The sequence below is a fragment of the Procambarus clarkii genome, chromosome 13 (assembly GCF_040958095.1).
Source record: "Procambarus clarkii isolate CNS0578487 chromosome 13, FALCON_Pclarkii_2.0, whole genome shotgun sequence".
Lineage (NCBI taxonomy): Eukaryota > Metazoa > Arthropoda > Malacostraca > Decapoda > Cambaridae > Procambarus > Procambarus clarkii.
Genome location: NC_091162.1, coordinates 1509627 through 1537150, shown reverse-complemented (window position 1 = coordinate 1537150; position 27524 = coordinate 1509627). Strand labels below are relative to the sequence as shown.

Here is a 27524-nt window from a genome sequence, read left to right as displayed (position 1 = left end):
GTACTCCTGCACACTCTTTCAATACCCATGGTGAGATTCCGTCCGGCCCAACAGCTTTTCTCACATCCAGCTCCAATAGGTGTTTCTTGATTTCATCTTTTGTAATTTCGAACCTCTCCAAGGTCACCTTATTTGCTGCCACCTCTCCTAGCGCCGTGACTTCTCCCTGTTCTATTGTAAAGACCTTTTGGAACCTTTTGTTGAGTTCTTCACACACCTCTTTGTCTTTCTCTGTGTACCTGTCCTCGGCCACCCTAAGTTTCATCACCTGTTCCTTCACTGTTGTCTTCCTCCTGATGTGACTGTGTAGTAGCTTTGGTTCAGTCTTGGCTTTATTAGCTATATCATTTTCATACCTTTACTCAGCTGCTCTTCTCACATTAACATACTCGTTCCTGGTTCTCTGGTATCTCTCTCTCTTTTCTGGTGTTCTGTTATTACGGGAGTTCCTCCATGCCCTTTTGTTCAGCTCCTTTGCTTTCATACATTCCCTATTAAACCACGAATTCTTCCTTTGCTTCTCTGTTTTTTCCTGTCGGGATGGGACAAACCTGCTTACAGCCTCCTGACATTTTTGCGTGACATAGTCCATCATGTCTTGTACGGACTTGGTTCCGAGTTCTGTGTCCCAATGTATATCCCATAGGAATTTGTTCATCTCCTCATAGTTTCCCTTTCGGTACGCCAGCCCTTTGTTTCCCAGTTCTTTTTTTTGGGGGTGATAATTCCTAGCTCAACCAGGTACTCAAAGCTCAATACACTATGATCACTCATTGCCAAGGGGACTTCCAACTTAACTTCCCTTATATCCGACTCATTTAGGGTAAATATCAGATCAAGCAAGTGTGCGTGCATGTGCGTGTGTGCGTGTGTTTAATTTTGCGTGTGCGTGCGTGTGTGCTTGCAAACGTACGTGTGCGTGCGTGCGTGTGTTACGGGGGTCCCGTAAGCGTTAACTTCTACCTAAAATGAGCCACTTTGAGATTTTTAAATATATATATGATATCATGAACAAGAATTTGATAATATTTTACCTCAATCTGTACACCTGATTAGTTGACCAGTGAGGGGTACATACCAGTCTGCCTCCCGCTCACACAACCAGATGAATAATGACGATGTATGGATGACGAAGGTAATCCGTCGTTGTCTCCCACTTGGTGATTCACTAAGTGCTAGTAGATTGATGATGGCGGTTTTGCTTTGTCTACACAAAGCTCTGGAGTCAGTCAGTGTATCGTTGTGTTACAGTTCACTAGTTTACTGTACCACTGATCACAGTCACCACCCAACACTGGTATGTGTGTGTGTGTGTGTGTGTGTGTGTGTGTGTGTGTGTGTGTGTGTGTGTGTGTGTGTGTGTGTGTGTGTGTGTGTGTGTGTGTGTGTGTGTGTGTGTGTGTGTGTGTGTGTGTGTGTGTGTGTAGTGGGTGAGTGTCTATAGTGGGTGAGTTTATAGTGCCTCACCACCACCCATCACCACCACCCATCACCACCACCCGTCACCACCATCTATCACCACCACCCATCACCACCGTCCATTACCAGCACCCCATCACCTGCACCCATCACTACCATCCATCACCACCACCCCGCACCCCGCTCCCCCCCCCCCCACCCTCCATCACCACCACCTATCATCAACAAAACTATTACACCACAACTCTCCTCACACGACTGCGAGCTTCTACTTGTATAAATATTTAATTCAATAAGATATTGGTATTTGTAATATAATAGTCATCAGTGTTGGTGGAGCGCCGCTGCTACAATCCTCTTCCCCACAGTATGAGGAAGCTGTGGTGTGCAGCAGTGTTGGTGGTGACGCTGGTGAGTGTGGTGAGGCCTCAGTGTATCTCCAACAATGACAAGCTGGTGGTGACCTCCCCACCTGACCTGGCCCACATCACCCCCTTCAGCTTGGACCTCTTCAAGCAGCTCTCTCCACCCACCGCCACAGGAAACTTTTTCTTCTCGCCCTACAGCGTGTGGACCGCCCTGGTCCTGGCCTACTTTGGGTCTGCTGGCAGGACTCGTCAGCAGCTGCAGGACACCCTTCGTCTCAGAGACCCTTCAACCACTCTGGTTACCTACAGGGCCCTCGACCATCTGTGAGTCCACTCACATTCCTTACTTGTCATCTTAATTATTATATGTATAATTGAATATTTGAGTCCTCTTTAACTTGTTATTTATGAGCGTTTATAAACGCATGTATTATATATAATAATTAAGATGCCCCTACAGAACCGCAGAGAGACAGAGCAACACGAGTGACTATGTGATAGACTTGGCCAACAAAGTGTATGTGAAGAGCGGCTTACCTCTTCGGGACTGCATCAGAGATGTCCTTAAGAAAGAGGTGGAGAACATCGACTTCTCACAGGTCAGTCTATTTTTGCATATCACCTTCTGTCTATATATATTTGTGAAATATTATAATTCACATGAAGCCTCCTGGTCTCGTCCTCAGTGTAACAGCAGGGTAGAGTACTTCAAGAGTCCCTCAATGCCTCGTCAACAGTGTGACAACAGGGTAGAGCACTTCAGGAGTATCTCCTAGCCTCGTCAACAGTGTGACAGCAGGGTAGAGAACTTCTAGAGTGCAGACGAGGAGTCACAATAACGTGACTGAAATATGTTGACGAAACCCACACACTAGAAAGTGAAGGGACGACGACGTTTCGGCCCGTCCTGTACGGGCGCCAGACAACTGAGTGGATAGCGCTTCGGATTCATAGTCCTGAGGTTCCGGGTTCGATCCCCGATGGAGGCGGAGACAAATGGGCAAAAAGTTTCTTTCATCCTGATGCCCCTGTTACCTAGCAGTAAATAGGTACCTGGGCCCGTACCTGCTGGGTACGGGCCCAGGTATCCGCAGGGCCCCCATGCCCCCAGAAACAGCCTGTAGCAGCCCAGCTGCTACGGGCTACTTCCTGGGGGGTATGTAACAAAAAGGAGGCCTGGTTGAGGACCGGGCCGCGGGGACGCTAATCCCTGAAATCATCTCAAGATATCCTAGATATACCATTCTCAAGTCGATTGTGATGAGAGAAGGAGGCGAAGGCAATAAATTGGCAAGAGAGAGATAAGGAGAAGGAAATCATAGAGGAGGAAAAAGCAAGGCAAAAGGTACGAAAGGTAAAGTATAATAAAGGAATAAGAATAATTCTTAAAAAATAAAGGAATAACAAATAATTAAAATATAATAAAGGAATAAAAAAAAGGATCGTTACAGAAAACAAGGAAAAAAAAGAAAGAAGCAAACTAAGATAAATGTAAGGGTAAGCCTACATTAGGTCACGCTTGTTAGAAAGTTTAGAGCAGTTGAGTATATACTGTGAAAGGTGAGAGTCAACAGCAATAAAACCAGGACTCAAGTTCATGTTGATTATGTTGTGTATCAGAGCCGATTCAACACGACGGCGTCTGTGTAGAGGCAGGAAAGATTATTTTGAAGGAAGACCAGTCAATAGAATGATTAGAATCCCAAACATGACAGAAGAGAGCATTGTTTGTGTCTGCAGACTTAACACTTCTCTGTGTTCTTTAAGTCTGTCATTAAGTGTACGGCCAGTTTCACCAAAGTATTGGAGAGGACAAGACGAACAGGAAATAGATTAGACACCAGCGGCATTAGAAGCAGGAGGAGCAGTGTGAACTAGATTGCTGCGAAGTGTGTTAGTTTGTCGAAAGGTGAGTTTTATGCCAAGAGGACGAAAGGTATTAGTAAACGTTTTGAGTTCAGATATGAAGGGAAGGCAGAGCACAGTGCTACTAGAGTTGGAAGCAGGTTTAGCATGAAAGAAATTTCGATTAGCTTGAGAGTAGGCACAGTATATAAAATACAAAGGGTAACCAAGGCGAGAGAATGATTTGTAGATAAAGGCAATTTCAGAATCAAGAAACTGAGGGTCGCTGATGCGTAGAGCGCGGAGGAAGAGAGAGACGAGGACACTTTTCTTAACAGAAGGAGGATGGTAGGAAAAGAAGTGAATGTACATGCCGCTATGCAGTGGTTTGCTGTAGACAGAGAAAGAGAACCCGGACACAGAGCTGTGAACGTGAACGTCAAGGAAAGGAAGGAGGGAATTAGATTCTCATTCAACTTTGAAATGGATGGAAGGAGCCTGATGGTTAAGAGAGGAGAGGAAAGGCTGGAAAAGACTAAGGTCATGAGGTCATAAAGAAAAAATGTTATCAACATAGCGAAGCCAGAGAGACGAGTATCAATAGAAGGAAGAAGTAAACGAAGAACAGTCTCGAAGTATTCCATGTAGAAATTGGCAAGAACAGGGGGAGAGAGGGGGAACCGATAGCGACACCGAAAGTTTGAGTGTAATATTTACCGTTGAAAGAGAAGGAGAGTCAATACAGAGTCTAATGAGTTTAAGGAAAACGTCAGTGGGAAGCGGGAGAGGAAGAAGGACCCCAGTAGCCTTCTGTCTAAGGAAAGAGAGAACGTCATCGAGGGGAACATTAGTGAACAGAGAGTCGACATCAAGACTAAGCATCTTACAGGATGGCTGCAGGCGCAGTCTTTCTATTAAGTCCTGAGCGTGATGAAGGTGGGGAGGAGAAAAAGTGCCAAGGTAAGGCGTCAGGGTTTTAGCGAGCCAGTAGGCAAGAGGATAGCCGACAGAGCCCCGTGAATAAATGATTGGACGAAGAGGAACACCAGGTTTATGAGTCTTAGATAGACCCTAAAAATAAGGAAGAGAAGGGCAGATGACACAAAAACGTTTATTGAGATCGAAGTCAGGAGGACAAAGACTAGAGAGCTGTCTTAGTTTGCGGTTAAAGGAAGTTTTAAGGCGATCCAAAGGGTTAGAAGTCAGTGGGCATAAGTGCGGGAGTCAGAGAGCAGGACATCTGCTTTCTGGAGGTAGTCCTCACGGTCAAGGACAACTACCGAATTGCCTTTGTCGGAAGGAAGGATAAGAATAGGTTGTTAGATTTCAGGGAGGCAAGGGCAAGCTGGAAGCGACGAGGAAGGTGGTGATTTTTAGAAAAGCTGTCAAGTGGTGCCTCGTCACCTTTGTGACAGTAGGGTAGGGTTCTGCCAGAGTCTCTCAAGACCTCGTTACCAGTGTGACAGCAGGATAGAGTACTTCAAGAGTATCTCCTGGCCTCGATACCAGTGTGACAGCAGGATAGAGTACTTCAAGAGTATCTCCTGGCCTCGTTACCAGTGTGACAGCAGGATAGAGTACTTCAAGAGTATCTCCTGGCCTCGATACCAGTGTGACAGCAGGATAGAGTACTTCAAGAGTATCTCCTGGCCTCGATACCAGTGTGACAGCAGGATAGAGTACTTCAAGAGTATCTCCTGGCCTCGATACCAGTGTGACAGCAGGATAGAGTACTTCGAGAGGATCTCCTGGCCTCGTTACCAGTGTGACAGCAGGGTAGAGTACTTCAAGAGTATCTCCTGGCCTCGTTACCAGTGTGACAGCAGGGTAGGGTACTTGATGGTGGGGGATGGTAGGGTGATGAGTGTGAGGGGGTGGGTAGGGTGATGCGGGTGAGGGGATGAGGGTACGGTAGGGTGTTGGGTGTGAGGGGGGGAGGGTAGGGTGAGGGGGGGGAGGGTAGGGTGAGGGGGGGAGGGTAGGGTGAGGGGGGAGGAGGAGGGTAGGATGATGAGGGTGCGGGAAAGGTAGGGCGATGAAGGTGACAGGGCAGGGTAGGGTGTTGGGTGTGATGGGGGAGGGGAGGATAGGGAGATAGTGTGAGATGGGGAGGGTAGGGTGGTAATGTGAGGGGTAGGGTAGGGTTGTGGTGTGAGGCGGGAGGGTAGGGTGATTGTGTGAGGGTGAGGGTTGAGTGGTGGATGTGAGGGGGGGGAGGAGGGGAGGGTAGGGTGATGGTGTAAGGGGGAGAGTAGGGTGATTGTGTGAGGGTGAGGGTAGGATGATGGTGTGAGGGGAAGGGTGATGTTGTGAGGGGGAGGGTAGGTTGATCGGGGTGAGGGGAAAGGTAGGGTGATGGTGTGAGGGGGAGGGGAGGGTGATGTTGTGAGGGGGAGAGGGTAGGGTGATGGTGTGAGGGGGAAGGTAGGGTGATGGTGTGAGGGGGAGGGGAGGGTGATATTGTGAGGGGGAGAGGGTAGGGTGATGGTAAGAGGGGGGGTAGGGTGATTGTGTGAGGGGAAGGGTAGGTTGATGGGGGTGAGGGGGGAGGGTAGGGTGATGGTATGAGGGGGAGGGTAGGGTGATGGTATGAGGAGGGATGGTAGGGTGATGGTATGAGGAGGAGGGTAGGGTGATGGTATGAGGGGGAGGGTAGGGTGATGGTATGAGGAGGGATGGTAGGGTGATGGTATGAGGGGGAGGGTAGGGTAATGGTATGAGGAGGAGGGTAGGGTGATGGTATGAGGGGGAGGGTAGGGTGATGGTATGAGGAGGGATGGTAGGGTGATGGTATGAGGGGGAGGGTAGGGTGATGGTATGAGGAGGAGGGTAGGGTGATGGTATGAGGGGGAGGGTAGGGTGATGGTATGAGGGGGGAGGGTAGGGTGATGGTATGAGGGGGGAGGGTAGGGTGATGGTATGAGGAGGGATGGTAGGGTGATGGTATGAGGGGGAGGGTAGGGTGATGGTATGAGGAGGAGGGTAGGGTGATGGTATGAGGGGGAGGGTAGGGTGATGGTATGAGGGGGAGGGTAGGGTGATGGTATGAGGGGGGAGGGTAGGGTGATGGTATGAGGGGGGAGGGTAGGGTGATGGTATGGGGAGGGATGGTAGGGTGATGGTATGAGGGGGAGGGTAGGGTAATGGTATGAGGAGGGATGGTAGGGTGATGGTATGAGGGGGAGGGTAGGGTAATGGTATGAGGGGGGAGGGTAGGGTGATGGTATGAGGAGGGATGGTAGGGTGATGGTATGAGGGGGAGGGTAGGGTGATGGTATGAGGGGGGAGGGTAGGGTGATGGTATGAGGGGGGAGGGTAGGGTGATGGTATGAGGAGGGATGGTAGGGTGATGGTATGAGGGGGAGGGTAGGGTAATGGTATGAGGAGGAGGGTAGGGTTATGGTGATGGTCGTGTATCATCACCCCACCCGATGGTTGGGGAGACAAGGATGGTGACACACGACACCATGTTATGGTGTCTTGTGCACCATCACTAAGGTCTTGTCTGAACACCTGAGCTGTGGTCACCACCATGTTATGGTGTCTTGTGCACTATCACTAAGGTCTTGTCTGAACACCTGAGCTGTGGTCACCACCATGTTATGGTGTCTTGTGCACTATCACTAAGGTCTTGTCTGAACACCTGAGCTGTGGTCACCACCATGTTATGGTGTCTTGTGCACTATCACTAAGGTCTTGTCTGAACACCTGAGCTTAGATTCTCTATAACAGTTAACTTCCAATCCTCTGAAATTGGATTCAGAAAACTTTTTTCTTAAAATCCAAAGAACTTCTTTATGTTACTTCTCTAACTCTCCCCCCTTGAAAGGTCGGTAGAAACTATTGTCAGCTTATAATGTGATGGATTGAAGAGTCACGTAAAGGCACTGAGCTTAATCTTATCGTTATTTTGACAGGCGGATAAAGCAGCTGCGACAATCAACCAGTTCGTGAACAAAACAACGCGAGGCAAGATCCCAACTGTGGTGACAGAGAGCGACGTGGCACCGACACTGATGGCGTTGGTCAACGCCGTCTACTTCAAAGGTTTCTGGTTGAATCAATTCAACCTAACCCAAACAACCAAGCAGAAGTTCTTCACCACACCGAGCCAACACAGCCTTGTTGACATGATGACCCAACTTGGAAAATTCAGATTTGGTAAGGTTATATATACATATGCATATGTAAATGCATATGTATATATATATATATATATATATATATATATATATATATACATATATATATATATATACATATATATATATATATACATATATATATATATATATATATATATATATATATATATATATATATATATATATATATATATATATATATATGTATATGTCGTACCTAATAGCCAGAACGCACTTCTCAGCCTACTATTCAAGGCCCGATTTGCCTAATAAGCCAAGTTTTCATGAATTAATGTTTTTTCGTCTACCTAACCTACCTAACCTAACCTAACCTAGCTTTTTTTGGCTACCTAACCTAACCTTACCTATAAATATAGGTTAGGTTAGGTTAGGTAGGGTTGGTTAGGTTCGGTCATATATCTACGTTAATTTTAACTCCAATAAAAAAAAATTGACCTCATACATAGAGAAAAGGGTTGCTTTATCATTTCATAAGAAAAAAATTATAGTAAATATATTAATTCAGGAAAACTTGGCTTATTAGGCAAATCGGGCCTTGAATAGTAGGCTGAGAAGTGAGTTCTGGCTACTAGGTACGACATATATATATATATATATATATATATATATATATATATATATATATATATATATATATATATATATATATATATATATATATATATATATATATATATATATATAAATTTGTGAGGGTACCACCTCTGGTGCCAATGTGGGGACCCATAGTCTCGGAGAAGAAAATAAAAAGTATTCAGAGGAGACCTTGTGGTCTCCTTGTGGTCACTGAACACTAATATTATCTTCTCCTACCACCCCCATTCTTTTGTATGTACACATATATATTTGCTTTATTTGAACCTTGTTACAAAAAAGAAGTTACATATAGGTTACAAAGATGGTTATCATAGGTTGTCGAGTTCCTCCAGCTCCTCAGATGGCGGGCAGGAACCCTGGATGCAGTGCGCATTTCCCCTCTGTATCGCCACGCTGAGGCGCTGGAAAAGAAAGCTGGCAGCTCTAGGGTCCCTTGTTGTTTCAATGAGCCTAGAACCCAGTTCCTTCAAAAAACTGGTAGCACTTTTACCCTAGGCGCCGAGTGTCTCAGAAGCAATGGGGACAAAATTGTAGTGGTGATCCAGTTCTCTATATTTACGGGATTTGGCTGCTTCCCTGTGGGTGGCAGCGCCACCTGGTTCTGCAACACTGAAGTTAATGTAGGTGTTAGCCAGAGTTGATACGCACGTGTAGTCCCATACCAACTGCTTGCCATTCTTCCAGGGGTTCACTGTGATACCATCCGGGCGACCAATAAGAGCATCAGAGTTACGGGGCGTTAGGTAACGGGGCTCTCTTTCAGCTGGGCATCCAGTTGTGGTGAGGCTCCTCTTGATGATGTCGTTAACTTCACTGTGCCTCGAGTGCCATGCCCCTGTGCTTTGGCAGAGTAGGCCATGGTGGCCGTACCTGTCAGCCACCACCTCGCCGCAAATACACCTATATCTGGTGTGGATTGGGGCAGCAAGGCGGAGGGCCACAGCAATTCGGAGGGCTGAATTGTGCTCAAATAAATACATATATATATATATGTATATGAATGAAAACTCACACCCCAGAAGTGACTCGAACCCATACTCCCAGAAGCAACGCAACTGGTAACTACAGGGCGCCTTAATCCGCTTGACCATCACGGCCGTCAAAAGGAAGTGATAGCCGAGGCTATTTGAGCCACTTCCCCGACGGCAACTCGGATGGTAATCTTGGGCATAGCATTTCACCAAATCACCTCATTCTTTGGGGCACACGTGAGGAACACAAATGCGAACAAGCCTGAATGGTCCCCAGGACTATATGCGAATGAAAACTCACACCCCAGAAGTGACTCGAACCCATACTCCCAGAAGCAACGCAACTGGTAACTACAGGGCGCCTTAATCCGCTTGACCATCACGGCCGTCAAAAGGAAGTGATAGCCGAGGCTATTTGAGCCACTTCCCCGACGGCAACTCGGATGGTAATCTTGGGCATAGCATTTCACCAAATCACCTCATTCTTTGGGGCACACGTGAGGAACACAAATGCGAACAAGCCTGAATGGTCCCCAGGACTATATGCGAATGAAAACTCACACCCCAGAAGTGACTCGAACCCATACTCCCAGAAGCAACGCAACTGGTAACTACAGGGCGCCTTAATCCGCTTGACCATCACGGCCGTCAAAAGGAAGTGATAGCCGAGGCTATTTGAGCCACTTCCCCGACGGCAACTCGGATGGTAATCTTGGGCATAGCATTTCACCAAATCACCTCATTCTTTGGGGCACACGTGAGGAACACAAATGCGAACAAGCCTGAATGGTCCCCAGGACTATATGCGAATGAAAACTCACACCCCAGAAGTGACTCGAACCCATACTCCCAGAAGCAACGCAACTGGTAACTACAGGGCGCCTTAATCCGCTTGACCATCACGGCCGTCAAAAGGAAGTGATAGCCGAGGCTATTTGAGCCACTTCCCCGACGGCAACTCGGATGGTAATCTTGGGCATAGCATTTCACCAAATCACCTCATTCTTTGGGGCACACGTGAGGAACACAAATGCGAATAAGCCTGAATGGTCCCCAGGACTATATGCGAATGAAAACTCACACCCCAGAAGTGACTCGAACCCATACTCCCAGAAGCAACGCAACTGGTAACTACAGGGCGCCTTAATCCGCTTGACCATCACGGCCGTCAAAAGGAAGTGATAGCCGAGGCTATTTGAGCCACTTCCCCGACGGCAACTCGGATGGTCATCTTGGGCATAGCATTTCACCAAATCACCTCATTCTTTGGGGCACACGTGAGGAACACAAATGCGAACAAGCCTGAATGGTCCCCAGGACTATATGCGAATGAAAACTCACACCCCAGAAGTGACTCGAACCCATACTCCCAGAAGCAACGCAACTGGTAACTACAGGGCGCCTTAATCCGCTTGACCATCACGGCCGTCAAAAGGAAGTGATAGACGAGGCTATTTGAGCCACTTCCCCGACGGCAACTCGGATGGTAATCTTGGGCATAGCATTTCACCAAATCACCTCATTCTTTGGGGCACACGTGAGGAACACAAATGCGAACAAGCCTGAATGGTCCCCAGGACTATATGCGAATGAAAACTCACACCCCAGAAGTGACTTCCTTTTGACGGCCGTGATGGTCAAGCGGATTAAGGCGCCCTGTAGTTACCAGTTGCGTTGCTTCTGGGAGTATGGGTTCGAGTCACTTCTGGGGTGTGAGTTTTCATTCGCATATAGTCCTGGGGACCATTCAGGCTTGTTCGCATTTGTGTTCCTCACGTGTGCCCCAAAGAATGAGGTGATTTGGTGAAATGCTATGCCCAAGATTACCATCCGAGTTGCCGTCGGGGAAGTGGCTCAAATAGCCTCGGCTATCACTTCCTTTTGACGGCCGTGATGGTCAAGCGGATTAAGGCGCCCTGTAGTTACCAGTTGCGTTGCTTCTGGGAGTATGGGTTCGAGTCACTTCTGGGGTGTGAGTTTTCATTCGCATATAGTCCTGGGGACCATTCAGGCTTGTTCGCATTTGTGTTCCTCACGTGTGCCCCAAAGAATGAGGTGATTTGGTGAAATGCTATGCCCAAGATTACCATCCGAGTTGCCGTCGGGGAAGTGGCTCAAATAGCCTCGGCTATCACTTCCTTTTGACGGCCGTGATGGTCAAGCGGATTAAGGCGCCCTGTAGTTCTGTAGTTACCAGTTGCGTTGCTTCTGGGAGTATGGGTTCGAGTCACTTCTGGGGTGTGAGTTTTCATTCGCATATAGTCCTGGGGACCATTCAGGCTTGTTCGCATTTGTGTTCCTCACGTGTGCCCCAAAGAATGAGGTGATTTGGTGAAATGCTATGCCCAAGATTACCATCCGAGTTGCCGTCGGGGAAGTGGCTCAAATAGCCTCGGCTATCACTTCCTTTTGACGGCCGTGATGGTCAAGCGGATTAAGGCGCCCTGTAGTTACCAGTTGCGTTGCTTCTGGGAGTATGGGTTCGAGTCACTTCTGGGGTGTGAGTTTTCATTCGCATATAGTCCTGGGGACCATTCAGGCTTGTTCGCATTTGTGTTCCTCACGTGTGCCCCAAAGAATGAGGTGATTTGGTGAAATGCTATGCCCAAGATTACCATCCGAGTTGCCGTCGGGGAAGTGGCTCAAATAGCCTCGGCTATCACTTCCTTTTGACGGCCGTGATGGTCAAGCGGATTAAGGCGCCCTGTAGTTACCAGTTGCGTTGCTTCTGGGAGTATGGGTTCGAGTCACTTCTGGGGTGTGAGTTTTCATTCGCATATAGTCCTGGGGACCATTCAGGCTTGTTCGCATTTGTGTTCCTCACGTGTGCCCCAAAGAATGAGGTGATTTGGTGAAATGCTATGCCCAAGATTACCATCCGAGTTGCCGTCGGGGAAGTGGCTCAAATAGCCTCGGCTATCACTTCCTTTTGACGGCCGTGATGGTCAAGCGGATTAAGGCGCCCTGTAGTTACCAGTTGCGTTGCTTCTGGGAGTATGGGTTCGAGTCACTTCTGGGGTGTGAGTTTTCATTCGCATATAGTCCTGGGGACCATTCAGGCTTGTTCGCATTTGTGTTCCTCACGTGTGCCCCAAAGAATGAGGTGATTTGGTGAAATGCTATGCCCAAGATTACCATCCGAGTTGCCGTCGGGGAAGTGGCTCAAATAGCCTCGGCTATCACTTCCTTTTGACGGCCGTGATGGTCAAGCGGATTAAGGCGCCCTGTAGTTACCAGTTGCGTTGCTTCTGGGAGTATGGGTTCGAGTCACTTCTGGGGTGTGAGTTTTCATTCGCATATAGTCCTGGGGACCATTCAGGCTTGTTCGCATTTGTGTTCCTCACGTGTGCCCCAAAGAATGAGGTGATTTGGTGAAATGCTATGCCCAAGATTACCATCCGAGTTGCCGTCGGGGAAGTGGCTCAAATAGCCTCGGCTATCACTTCCTTTTGACGGCCGTGATGGTCAAGCGGATTAAGGCGCCCTGTAGTTACCAGTTGCGTTGCTTCTGGGAGTATGGGTTCGAGTCACTTCTGGGGTGTGAGTTTTCATTCGCATATAGTCCTGGGGACCATTCAGGCTTGTTCGCATTTGTGTTCCTCACGTGTGCCCCAAAGAATGAGGTGATTTGGTGAAATGCTATGCCCAAGATTACCATCCGAGTTGCCGTCGGGGAAGTGGCTCAAATAGCCTCGGCTATCACTTCCTTTTGACGGCCGTGATGGTCAAGCGGATTAAGGCGCCCTGTAGTTACCAGTTGCGTTGCTTCTGGGAGTATGGGTTCGAGTCACTTCTGGGGTGTGAGTTTTCATTCGCATATAGTCCTGGGGACCATTCAGGCTTGTTCGCATTTGTGTTCCTCACGTGTGCCCCAAAGAATGAGGTGATTTGGTGAAATGCTATGCCCAAGATTACCATCCGAGTTGCCGTCGGGGAAGTGGCTCAAATAGCCTCGGCTATCACTTCCTTTTGACGGCCGTGATGGTCAAGCGGATTAAGGCGCCCTGTAGTTACCAGTTGCGTTGCTTCTGGGAGTATGGGTTCGAGTCACTTCTGGGGTGTGAGTTTTCATTCGCATATAGTCCTGGGGACCATTCAGGCTTGTTCGCATTTGTGTTCCTCACGTGTGCCCCAAAGAATGAGGTGATTTGGTGAAATGCTATGCCCAAGATTACCATCCGAGTTGCCGTCGGGGAAGTGGCTCAAATAGCCTCGGCTATCACTTCCTTTTGACGGCCGTGATGGTCAAGCGGATTAAGGCGCCCTGTAGTTCTGTAGTTACCAGTTGCGTTGCTTCTGGGAGTATGGGTTCGAGTCACTTCTGGGGTGTGAGTTTTCATTCGCATATAGTCCTGGGGACCATTCAGGCTTGTTCGCATTTGTGTTCCTCACGTGTGCCCCAAAGAATGAGGTGATTTGGTGAAATGCTATGCCCAAGATTACCATCCGAGTTGCCGTCGGGGAAGTGGCTCAAATAGCCTCGGCTATCACTTCCTTTTGACGGCCGTGATGGTCAAGCGGATTAAGGCGCCCTGTAGTTACCAGTTGCGTTGCTTCTGGGAGTATGGGTTCGAGTCACTTCTGGGGTGTGAGTTTTCATTCGCATATAGTCCTGGGGACCATTCAGGCTTGTTCGCATTTGTGTTCCTCACGTGTGCCCCAAAGAATGAGGTGATTTGGTGAAATGCTATGCCCAAGATTACCATCCGAGTTGCCGTCGGGGAAGTGGCTCAAATAGCCTCGGCTATCACTTCCTTTTGACGGCCGTGATGGTCAAGCGGATTAAGGCGCCCTGTAGTTACCAGTTGCGTTGCTTCTGGGAGTATGGGTTCGAGTCACTTCTGGGGTGTGAGTTTTCATTCGCATATAGTCCTGGGGACCATTCAGGCTTGTTCGCATTTGTGTTCCTCACGTGTGCCCCAAAGAATGAGGTGATTTGGTGAAATGCTATGCCCAAGATTACCATCCGAGTTGCCGTCGGGGAAGTGGCTCAAATAGCCTCGGCTATCACTTCCTTTTGACGGCCGTGATGGTCAAGCGGATTAAGGCGCCCTGTAGTTACCAGTTGCGTTGCTTCTGGGAGTATGGGTTCGAGTCACTTCTGGGGTGTGAGTTTTCATTCGCATATAGTCCTGGGGACCATTCAGGCTTGTTCGCATATATGTATATATATATATATATATATATATATATATATATATATATATATATATAATATTTAGACAGTCCTGAGAGTAAACACTGGTTACAGTGGACTGTGGTTGCAGTAGACTAGTGTGACAGTCCTGAGAGTGAACACTGGTTACAGTAGACTGTGGTTGCAGGAGACTAGTGTGACAGTCCTGAGAGTGAACACTGGTTACAGTAGACTGTGGTTGCAGGAGACTAGTGTGACAGCCCTGAGAGTGAACACTGGTTACAGTGGTCTGTGGTTGCAGGAGCCTCGAGTGAGCTGGGAGCGACAGTGTTAGAGATGCCGTACAAGGGGAAGGCGGCGTCCATGTTGGTGTTGCTGCCTGACAACACCCCCGACGGCGCCCCTGGCAACTCCGCCACGCCCCTGGACGCCATGCTGCGGCGCCTCTCCCACGACACCCTCCACCACGCCCTCACCAACCTGGAAGAGGTGGAAATAGAACTTTACTTCCCAAGGTTCAAACTGGAGCAGACAATCACTGAGGAACTTAAGGCGGTGAGTAGTCAGGATGTTTTACTTGCATCTCTATATAAATGTTGTCAGTGAAAAGGTAAACATTTAAGGAATGTGAGTGTGAGTGTGACACAGACAAGGAGATGACTCATTGCTTCTAGGAACGCAGACTCCTGAGGCGATAATACTTTAAGTAACGTTTTGGTCGAGAGAACTAATGAGCACCATTACACAAGGCTGTCTACTATTAATTTAAGGAGTAAATAACAAATATAAGTAAAACCAAACCATAATTTTTATAGGCCGAATCTTGTATATATATATATATATATATATATATATATATATATATATATATATATATATATATATATATATATATATATATATATATATATATATATATATATATATATATATATATATATATATATATATATATATATATATATGTACTGTATTAGGCCTAGGATTGCTGGTGGAGGTTAGTATTGGTAAGGTCTTATACTAAGACATGAGCTGTCTTACCAGTAAGGGTTGAGGGGCCACAGGGCTATCAACACTACAGACCAGGCATCGCGGGACGGATCTCATCGACACTTAAAATACTTAACAAATTGTAAAGCTGTTTATCCAGACAATTCCTTCAAAAGGTCAGATGTAAGACAAACAAGGAGCAACGGGTTCAAGCTCAACAAGCCACATTGTGGAACACAAAACTGGAGATGCTTTTTGACCCTCAGGTAATAAATCCACGGAACCGCTTACCCGCAGAAGGCGTAAATCCCAAAACTCTTTTGAACTTTAAAATCCAGTTTGAAAAATCACCAGGACAATTGTGGGTTCCTTTGACAAGTCACCGGCTTCCTGTCCTCGTCGAGGCCACTAGAGTGTTAGTGTTCCTCAAGTAAATTCAGGTAAAGTTATGTTGCGGGTAAAGAAGTTTTAGGTGTGTCCAACTTCAATAATACAAATTTAACTTTCTGGTGGTCTATCACTACATATTGATACTTCCTGGTGGTCCAGCACTACATATTGGTACTTCCTGGAGGTCTATAGTAGTAGGATTGACAGCTTAGGAATAATTTTTTATTTATTTATTTTTTTTTGGAAGATCATATCTGCGGACCATGGTATTGAGCGAACTCCCAAAAAATTCTCGGTGCCGACCACCAGATTGAATGAACTCCCAAAAGTCAGTGCTGCTGACCACTGTATTTAGCGAACTCCCAAAAAATTCTCGTTGCCGACCACCAGATTGAATAAACTCCCAAAAGTCACTGCTGCTGACCACTGTATTTAGCGAACTCCAAAGAAGTCATCGCTCTGTCACATAGTTTCAGGCTGATTTTTTTCAGAGTTCAATTTGAGACCAAATTTTTTCAAAGTCCATTTAAAGACCGAAATTTGTCAGCGACTAGTTTATGGCCGATTTTTTTCAGTTTTAATCCTCGCTGCAGTCTTAAAAGAGTTCTTACGGATATAATTAAACTCTACAGACTTGAGCAGATATTTCTTAAAAGTTCATCAGAAGTTAGTTCTTGGACCCGATTCAATATATATTTATAAGTGTAGTTTTGCTATTAACCAATCAATTTCCCTGAAATTTAAAACATAGTTATTTTAGACAGAAAATAATAAAATATATCATAATTCAACCCATCCTCTTGTTTAGACTGTAGTTATTGTAGCTATGTACACCATAGTATAAATATTGACGTGCTAAGCAATTATATAGTAGAATTTGGTACTATTCATTATATAGTTATAATAAAATTAAGCAATTTTTTTTAAATATTCCTATGCCTAGTATAGCACACATATGTACTATATTAGGCCTCAGTTAGCGTGTATTAGTCCTAGGAATGTTTGGTAAGGTGAGTTTAGGTTGTCTTAGCAACATAAATACAAAACCTTTTCCGGTTCGTCCAAATTCAATAGAACAGATTTCTACTTTAGGTTTGCGTTGTAAGTCGATATATGTACTGTACATCGTTACTATAAGTACTATTAAAACAGGAAGAGGGGCTGCATAATTAGACTGGAAAGATGTTTTGGCCAAGCTGATGGAACGAAGCTTTAATGTTAAAACATTAACATATTCTCTGTCACGAGTGTACAGGATTAAAAGACTCTGAGCCATCCTGACCCAAAACCTAACTTGTAATACAAGTTACCTCAACATAGATGATATGAATAAAAGCCTAATAAATATTAAGAATACCTATAGAGACACTGACATATTTTACATGATCATACTATATTTACAATGACATACTTTACATGATCATAGTATACTTGTCGGAAAACCGATACCATTTACTAACTTTTAATACATTATGCAGATAATATTGCTGCCTTTTTTGTAATAAACAAATTAACTCATAGAAGATGTAGCACAGATTATTTTCTTCAGTAGAAAACGGGGAATATAATTGCCACATGTCGCTATTAATTTTACCACCAATAATGGGAAACATTCTTAATACATCAGTCTTTGGACTGTAAACATCATAAAAATATTTCCATTTAATCAACTTAATTATCAGTACCAAAATAGAGTAAATATGGGCCCTCTTACCCTCGTGAAGACATCTAGACAAAACAGAGAAGGCATCAGTGGGAGAAGGCCACAGTGAATCACCATTTAAATCTAACAAGTCTCACCAGGGCAAATCGAGCTCCAATAAATTTTCCCTTGGAAAACTGTGTTATGGGTTGTAAAGTGCTCCCATTATCAACACGATCTTTGTCTACAGATTAGGGAGGTGTCCTTACCTGAAACCCATTTATTATCTTTACATTCCTGGCCAGTTATAAATAAAATAAATAAATAAATGTTTATTTAGGTAAGGTACATACATACAAGAAATATTTACAAAGATTGGTTGACTTATAGGTAGAGCTAGTACATACAATGCCTAAAGCCACTATTACGCAAAGCGTTTCGGGCATGAAAAACTTAAATGACAAGCTTAATACTAATTGAACACTTTATGTTAGGTAGATATAGGGTGAGTCGGTTAGAACACTAGTCGAGACAAAATAGGGTGAGCAATATTCTCAGATCTTTATTTAAAAAATTATAATAGTTCCCTGATATAGCTGTCATGTTAGGTTACTGCTATTATTTGTGAGTGCCCTATGACAGGTGTAATTGAAGAAGAAGAAGCACAGTTAACAACTACTTGGCACAACCAGTACATGTGTTGATGCCAGCCTCAACCACGAGGAGTGTTCATCCATATCCATATCTGCTTGTCTAGGTATCATCCATAAAGATAAGGCCTCCCACATTTAGTTACTAAAATATATAGTCGAACACTGTATTGAATGCACACTTTACATGACTATACTATACTTACACTGACATACTCTACATGACCATATTATACTTAAACTGACACTTTACATGACCATATTATACTTACACAGACATTTTACATGAGCATACTATACTTACATTGACATTCCATCTGTTAACTACCCGGACACTGGAAAAATTGATTTCTAACGTCCCTGTGCCTCATTTGGGTACTCAGTCTCCATCTGTGTCCCCTTATTCGCGTACCACCCATGTTAAACAGTTTATCCTTATCTACCCTGTCAATTCCCCTGAGGATTTTGTAGGTTGTGATCATGTCTCCTATTACTCCTCTGTCTTCCAGTGTCGTGAGGTGCATTTCCCGCAGCCTTTCCTCGTAACTCATGCTTCTTAGTTTTGGGACTAGTCTAGTGGCATACCTCTGAACTTTTTCCAGCTTCGTCTTGTGCTTGACAAGGTACGGGCTGCTTGCTGGGGCCGCATATTCCAGGATTGGTCTTACATATGTGGTACACAAGATTCTGAATGATTCCTTACACTGGTTCCTGAAGGCTGTTCGAATGTTAGCCAGCCTCGCATATGCTGCAGATGTAATTCTTTTTATGTGGGCTTCAGGAGACAGGTTTGGTGTGATATCAACTCTTAGATCTTTCTCTCTGTCCGTTTCACGAAGCACTTTATCTCCTATTCTGTATCCTGTGTCTGGCCTCCTGTTTCCACCGCCTAGTTGCATTACTTTGCATTTACTCGGGGTTGAACTTTAGCAGCCATTTGTTGGAGAATTCATTCAGTCTGTGTTGGTCATCTTGTAGTCTCCTACTATCATCCTCTGTTTCAATTCTCCTCATAATTTTTGCATCGGCAGCAAACATTGAGAGAAACGAGTCTATACACTCTGGGAGATCATTTACATATATCAGAAACAGTATAGGTCCATGGACTGACTCCTGCGGGACTCCACTTGTGACGTCTCGCCAATCTTAGACTTCGCCCCTCACAGTGACTCGTTGTCTTCTGTTGCTTAGGTACTCCCTTATCCAATGGAGTACCTTCCCTTTCACTCCAGCCTGCATCTCCAGCTTTTTCACTAGCCTCTTGTGTGGCACTCTGTCAAAGGCTTTCTGACAATCCAAAATTATGCAGTCTGCCCACCCCTTTCTTTCTTGCCTGATTTTTGTTGCCAGGTCGTAGAATTCCATTAACCCTGTGAGGTAGGACTTGCCATCCTTGAATCCATGTTGATTCTGTGTTACAAAGTTCTTTCGCTCCAGATGTTCCACTAGCTTTCTTCACGCATTCTTCTCCATCAGCATCCATGGTATGCAGGTTATGGACACTGGCCTGTAGTTCAGTGCCTCCTGTCTATCCCCTTTCTTGTATATCGGGACTACATTAGCTGCTTTCCAAATTTATGGCAGTTCCCCCTGTTGCCAGTGATTTGCTATATACTATAGAGAGTGGCAGGCACAATGCTTCTGCTCCTTGCTTTAGTATCCAAGGGGAGATTCTATCTGGGCCTATAGCCTTTGTCACATCCATCTCTAGTAAAAACTTCCTTACTTACCCACTGGTAATCTCAAACTTTTTTAGTGGTTCCTGGTTAACTATTCCCTCTCTTATCTCTGGAATTTCTCCTTACTCTAAGGTGAAGACCTCCTGGAATTTCTTATGTGTACATTCTTATGTGCACAATTTTTTAAGTGTACATATGTGTACATTGTGTGTGTGTGTGTGTGTGTACTCACTTATTTGCATTCTTTGAGTACATATAGGTGAGGGGTGTACAAATTTGAGTTTTTGGCTCTTTGGTCCCGCCTCTCAACTGTATATCAACTGGTGTACAGATTCCTGAGCCTACTGGGTTCTATCATATCTGCATTTCAAACTGTGTATGGAGTCAGCCTCCACCACATCACTTCCTAGTGCATTCCATTTACTAACTTCCCTGACACTGAAAAAGTTCTTCCTAATGTGTCTGTGGCTCATTTGGGTACTCGGCTTCAACTGTGTCTCCTTGAGCGTGTACCACCCATGTTAAATAATGCATCATTGTCAACCCTTTTTCTTCCCCTGAAAATTTTGTATGTTGGTGATCATGTCTCTCCAAACTGTCCTGTCTTCCAGCGACGTGAGGTGCAGTTTGTGATCTATCTGGTACAGCAAAGCTTGTGTATCTAACCGCACTGGAAACGTATCTAGGGGTACCGTAGAAGCATGCATGTATTTGATACACTAGAATGCTCCTATAGTAGACACAATTGAAATAAAAATGGATAATCAAAACAAACGTATATATATATATATATATATATATATATATATATATATATATATATATATATATATATATATATATATATATATATATATATATATATATATATATATATATATATGCGAACAAGCCTGAATGGTCCCCAGGACTATATGCAACTGAAAAAAATATGCAGGCGGGGAAGTGGTTCAAATAGCTTCGGCTATCACTTCCTTTTGTCCGGCCGTGATGGTCAAGCGGATTAAGGCGCCCTGTAGTTACCAGTTGCGTTGCTCCTGGGAGTATGGGTTCGAGTCACTTCTGGGGTGTGAGTTTTCAGTCATATATATATATATATATATATATATATATATATATATATATATATATATATATATATATATATATATATATATATATATATATATATATATATATATATATATATATATATATATGTCGTACCTAGTAGCCAGAACGCACTTCTCGGCCTACTATGAAATGCCCGATTTGCCTAATAAGCAAAGTTTTCCTGAATTAATATATTTTCTCAAATTTTTTTCTTATGAAATGATAAAGCTACCCATTTCATTATGTATGAGGTCAATTTTTTTTTATTGGAGTTAAAATTAACGTAGATATATGACCGAACCTAACCAACCCTACCTAACCTAACCTAACCTATCTTTATAGGTTAGGTTAGGTTAGGTAGCCGAAAAAGTTAGGTTAGGTTAGGTTAGGTAGGTTAGGTAGTCGAAAAACAATTATTTCATGAAAACTTGGCTTATTAGGCAAATTGGGGCCTTGCATAGTAGGCTGAGAAGTGCGTTCTGGCTACTAGGTACGACATATATATATATATATATATATATATATATATATATATATATATATATATATATATATATATATATATATATATATATATATATATATATATACACACACCAGACTGACTGCATTTTTCAGTCAGTCTGGTGTTGACAAAGGCTTTAACAAGCCGAAACGTTCACCTCCTTTCATATTTCCCTTTTAATTTTCCGCATAAAATGATCAGTGTTTTGTGATCGTCAATTGCATATATATATATATATATATATATATATATATATATATATATATATATATATATATATATATATATATATATATATATATATTTATATATATATATATATATATATATATATATATATATATATATATATATATATATATATATATATATATATATATATATATATTAGTATATTTTGGTAGCAGTCTTTCCTGTAGACATATATTATTAAATATGACCGAAAAAGTAAGATTAATAATTCAAACACGAATTTTCTCAATCTTTCGTACATTACGCTTCACTGTTGGAGGTAAATAAAAAATTAATTCTCCAAAATTCATTTTTATTTCTAGTCTGACGCGACACGGGCGCGTTTCGTAAAACTTATTACATTTTCAAAGACTTTAGTTCACAAATACACAACTGATTAGAACTTAGTAAGTTCTAATCAGTTGTGTATTTGTGAACTAAAGTCTTTGAAAATGTAATAAGTTTTACGAAACGCGCCCGTGTCGCGTCAGACTAGAAATAAAAATGAATTTTGGAGAATTAATTTTTTATTTACCTCCAACAGTGAAGCGTAATGTACGAAAGATTGAGAAAATTCGTGTTAGAATTATTAATCTTACTTTTTCGGTCATATTTAATAATATATATATATATATATATATATATATATATATATATATATATATATATATATATATATATATATATATATATATATATATAGGTGTATACATATATATATATATGTATGTATACAAATAGACACCCTCCCAGTAGTTGAATCGAACCCAGAGAGTACAGGTGTTCACGCAGCTGTCATAACTGGTACGTCTTAACCGACTACACCAACTCAGAGCCCTTATATCAAGAAAACTGAGTTTGCTGAGTTTGTTTGAGGGGTCTGAGTTGGTGTAGTGGACACAACACTACCATGACTGGTGACTGTGGTGGTATACTGTTGGTGTAGTGGACACAACACTACGATGACTGGTGACTGTGGTGGTATACTGTTGGTGTAGTGGACACAACACTACCATGATTGGTGACTGGTGGTATACTGTTAGTGTAGTGGACACAACACTACCATGACTGGTGACTGTGGTGGTATACTGTTAGTGTAGTGGACACAACACTACCATGATTGGTGACTGTGGTGGTATACTGTTGGTGTAGTGGACACAACACTACCATGACTGGTGACTGTGGTGGTATACTGTTAGTGTAGTGGACACAACACTACCATGACTGGTGACTGTGGTGGTATACTGTTAGTGTAGTGGACACAACACTACCATGACTGGTGACTGTGGTGGTATACTGTTGGTGTAGTGGACACAACACTACCATGACTGGTGACTGTGGTGGTATACTGTTAGTGTAGTGGACACAACACTACCATGACTGGTGACTGTGGTGGTATACTGTTAGTGTAGTGGACACAACACTACCATGACTGGTGACTGTGGTGGTATACTGTTAGTGTAGTGGACACAACACTACCATGATTGGTGACTGTGGTGGTATACTGTTGGTGTAGTGGACACAACACTACCATGATTGGTGACTGTGGTGGTATACTGTTAGTGTAGTGGACACAACACTACCATGATTGGTGACTGTGGTGGTATACTGTTAGTGTAGTGGACACAACACTACCATGATTGGTGACTGTGGTGGTATACTGTTAGTGTAGTGGACACAACACTACCATGATTGGTGACTGTGGTGGTATACTGTTGGTGTAGTGGACACAACACTACCATGATTGGTGACTGTGGTGGTATACTGTTAGTGTAGTGGACACAACACTACCATGACTGGTGACTGTGGTGGTATACTGTTAGTGTAGTGGACACAACACTACCATGATTGGTGACTGTGGTGGTATACTGTTGGTGTAGTGGACACAACACTACCATGATTGGTGACTGTGGTGGTATACTGTTAGTGTAGTGGACACAACACTACCATGATTGGTGACTGTGGTGGTATACTGTTAGTGTAGTGGACACAACACTACCATGATTGGTGATATACTGTGGTGGTATACTGTTGGTGTAGTGGACACAACACTACCATGACTGGTGATATACTGTGGTGGTATACTGTTGGTGTAGTGGACACAACACTACCATGACTGGTGACTGTGGTGGTATACTGTTAGTGTAGTGGACACAACACTACCATGATTGGTGACACCCTGTATTAAAAATGTTTTGTATTAGTCTTACAGAAAAATGTTGTCAGCTCCCTACTGTTGGTTTGAGCCACTTCTTAGAGTTTTTTTTTTTTTTTTTTTTTTGAGATATATACAAGAGTTGTTACATTCTTGTACAGCCACTAGTACGCGTAGCGTTTCGGGCAAGTCCTTAATCCTATGGTCCCTGGAATACGATCCCCTGCCGCGAAGAATCGTTTTTTCATCCAAGTACACATTTTACTGTTGCGTTAAACAGAGGCTACAGTTAAGGAATTGCGCCCAGTAAATCCTCCCCGGCCAGGATACGAACCCATGACATAGCGCTCGCGGAACGCCAGGCGAGTGTCTTACCACTACACCACGGAGACTGCAGACACCAATCTTCTCATCTTCTTCAAAGACGTGTTCTTTGTACTTAACAATCTTCTGTTCTTCCTTACTGACATGTAAGGAAGAACTTAGTACTTAGTGTTCAAGAACTTTCTTTTCTTCCTCACAGACAAGTTCTTAGTGTTCAACAGCATTTTCACCTTCATCACAGACGTGTTCTTAAGTGTTCAAGAACCTACTTATCTTTCTCACAGACATGTTCTTAGGATTCACCTACCTTTCTCTCAGACATGTTCTTCTTGTTCACCCACCTTTCTCACAGACGTGTTCAAAGTGTTCACTCACCTTTCTCACAGAAGTGTTCACTCACCTTTCTCACAGACATGTTGTTAGTGTTCACCCACCCGTCTGACATGTCCTTAGTGTTCACCCACCCGTCTGACATGTTCTTGGTGTTCACCCACCCGTCTGACATGTTCTTAGTGTTCACCCACCCGTCTGACATGTTCTTAGTGTTCACCCACCCTTCAGACATGTTCTTAGTGTTCACCCACCCGTCTGACATGTTCTTAGTGTTCACCAACCTTTCTCACAGACATGTTCTTAGTGTTCACCAACCTTTCTCACAGACGTGTTCTTAGTGTTCACCCACCCGTCTGACATGTTCTTAGTGTTCACCACGCTTCCTATCTTCCTGACAGGCCCTAGAAGCTCTGGGGATCGAAGACCTGTTCTCGAGCCGCAGTGATCTCACCAACTATGTCCGGGGCACCAACCTGAGTGTGGACACCGTCATCCACAAGGCCGTGGTGGAGGTGAACGAGGAAGGCTCCGAGGCTGCTGCTTCCACAGTCATCGTCTTCAAAGGTGGCCCTGAACCCAGAGTGTTCAGATGTGACCGCCCCTTCGTCTTCTTCATCAGGGACAACCACACTAACACCATACTCTTCATGGGCGTCTACAGGAAGCCCCAACACCATACTCTTCATGGGTGTCTACAGGAAGCCCTAACACCATACTCTTCATGGGCGTCTACAGGAAGCCCTAACACCATACTCTTCATGGGTGTCTACAGGAAGCCCTAACACCATACTCTTCATGGGTGTCTATAGGAAGCCCTTATCTTGAGGTTATCTTGAGATGATTTCGGGGCTTTTTTTTTTTTTAGTGTCCCAGCGGCCCGGTCCTCGACCAGGCCTCCACCCCCAGGAAGCAGCTCGTGACAGCTGACTAACACCCAGGTACCTATTTTACTGCTAGGTAACAGGGGCATAGGGTGAAAGAAACTCTGCCCATTGTTTCTCGCCGGCGCCTGGGATCGAACCCAGGACCACAGGATCACAAGTCCAGCGTGTTGTCCGCTCGGCCGACCGGCCCTAACACCATACTCTTCATGGGCGTCTACAGGAAGCCCTAACTCCATACTCTTCATGGTTGTCTACAGGAAGCCCTAACACCATACTCTTCATGGGCGTCTACAGGAAGCCCTTGCACCATACTCTTTCTGGGGGTGTCTACAGGAAGCCCTAACTCGATACTCTTCCTGGTTGTCTACAGGAAGCCCTAACTCCAGAGACCTTAACTTTGATGTCAAAGAATTATGAACAACTCGCAAACTTAAGTTTCAGACGAGTATATGTTGCTTGAAGAAGTGAAGGATGACGTCTCTTCACAGCAACCGTCATAGAAAACACATATATACACACACACACATGTATATACCTGCCTCACACATATTACTCACATTCACACTCTCGTAGGTGTATACTTCCTCTTTCTCTCATAATACATATATGCACATGTATACCTCCTCTCTCTACTACATCACTTACTTGTGTCAACACTTTCAAGTGTCAACACTCACTTATGTGAACTCTAGTTAGTGTAAACATTAGTTGTGACAAACATTAGGTAGTGTAAACAATAGCTGTGATAAACACTAGTTAGTGTAAACACTAGCTGTGATAACCTCTAGTTAGTGTAAACACTAACTGTGATAAACACTAGTGTAAACATTAGCTGTGATAAACACTAGTTAGTGTAAACAATAGCTCGAGTAAACACTCGTATGTGTAACAGTTAACCGCTGAAGAAGTTCATCTTAGTAAACGTTCACTTATTGTTGTCCTCGAGTTTCATGTTTAATAAAGTATTGTCACAAGTTATTGTTCGTATCTATATCATCTATACTATAAGAGATAATGTCTGTTCAAAGTTGGCGGTAACAAGGTTGAGGCTACCGTCACCCAAATTAAATTTGCAGAGGGAATGGTCTTGCGTAAGGGATAAACATAGGCTGGTCGGGGTCGCATAAGTCAAAAGAGAACAGCGTGCTAACGCCACCTCCTCCTTCTCTATAGATTTGGGCACTGGCGGACATCTACATATCTATATTTTAAAAACAAAATCTTTTCGTCCTCAAAAAAATCTTAAAGTAATATTTACCATTATTCACTGATCTTGGGGAAATTACGAGAATTTTGTGCTGTCAATAATTTGGCCGCACTGGCATAAAACACACGATCTTTACACAGCGTCAAAGGTTTCTCAAGCAACGGCACTGTGGCACAGTAAGCAGTAACTATTATTGTTTTGTATTTCACACCACTGAACTCCTCTCGCTCTCGAACTCCCACACATTAGACAGTTATATTGTTTATAAGAGACAGACAGGTGGACAGAGACAGTGACACACACAGCTAGAGTTAGATAAAGAGACAGAGACAGACACAAAGAAAGACAGAGACAGACAGACAGATAGATAGATAGATAGATAGATAGATAGATAGATAGATAGATAGATAGATAGACAGATAGATAGATAGATAGATCTATGAATAGATGAATATATAGAAAAACAGATAGAAAGCTAGAGGGATATATATAGATTGAAGGATAAATGGCTGCACAGATAGCTGTATGAATTTATAGCTAGATATATGGATAGATGGACTAAGTGATGGACAGATTAACAGATAGATGGATAGGTAGATGAATAGATGGATGGACAGAAGGATGAATAGATTGATAGAGATATTCACAGATTGATGAGTAGATAAATGGATAAATAGATCGAAATCCCCGTGGCGCGGTGTTAAAACCCTCGCCCCGCGCTTGCCGAGCGATCTACCCTGGGTTTGTATCATGGCCGGGGAGGATTGACTGGGCGCCAGTCCTTAACTGTAGCTTCTGTTCACCCAGCAGTGAATGGGTACCTGGTTGTTAAACGACTTGGTGGGTCGTACTCCAGGGAACATTGGATTAAGGACCTGCCCGAAACGCTATGGTTGCTGGTGGCTGTACAATAGTAAAAGAACTCTTCTATATATAAAT

At 43.9% G+C, this 27524-nt stretch overlaps 1 protein-coding gene across 2 annotated transcripts in view; it reads left to right on the top strand.

Annotated features, from left to right (window-relative positions):
• LOC123750164 (leukocyte elastase inhibitor-like) overlaps positions 1–26356 on the top strand; it is a 45848-nt gene extending 19492 nt beyond the window's left edge. For both annotated transcript variants that reach the window (XM_069323550.1, XM_069323549.1), the window contains exons 2-6: positions 1788–2111; positions 2248–2386; positions 7550–7793; positions 14805–15058; positions 24893–26356. In XM_069323550.1, the coding sequence (XP_069179651.1) occupies positions 1789–2111; positions 2248–2386; positions 7550–7793; positions 14805–15058; positions 24893–25276 (1344 nt within the window). In that variant the 5' untranslated portion in view covers position 1788 and the 3' untranslated portion in view covers positions 25277–26356. The remainder of the gene's footprint in view (positions 1–1787; positions 2112–2247; positions 2387–7549; positions 7794–14804; positions 15059–24892) is intronic.
• Positions 26357–27524: the final 1168 nt, after the last annotated feature.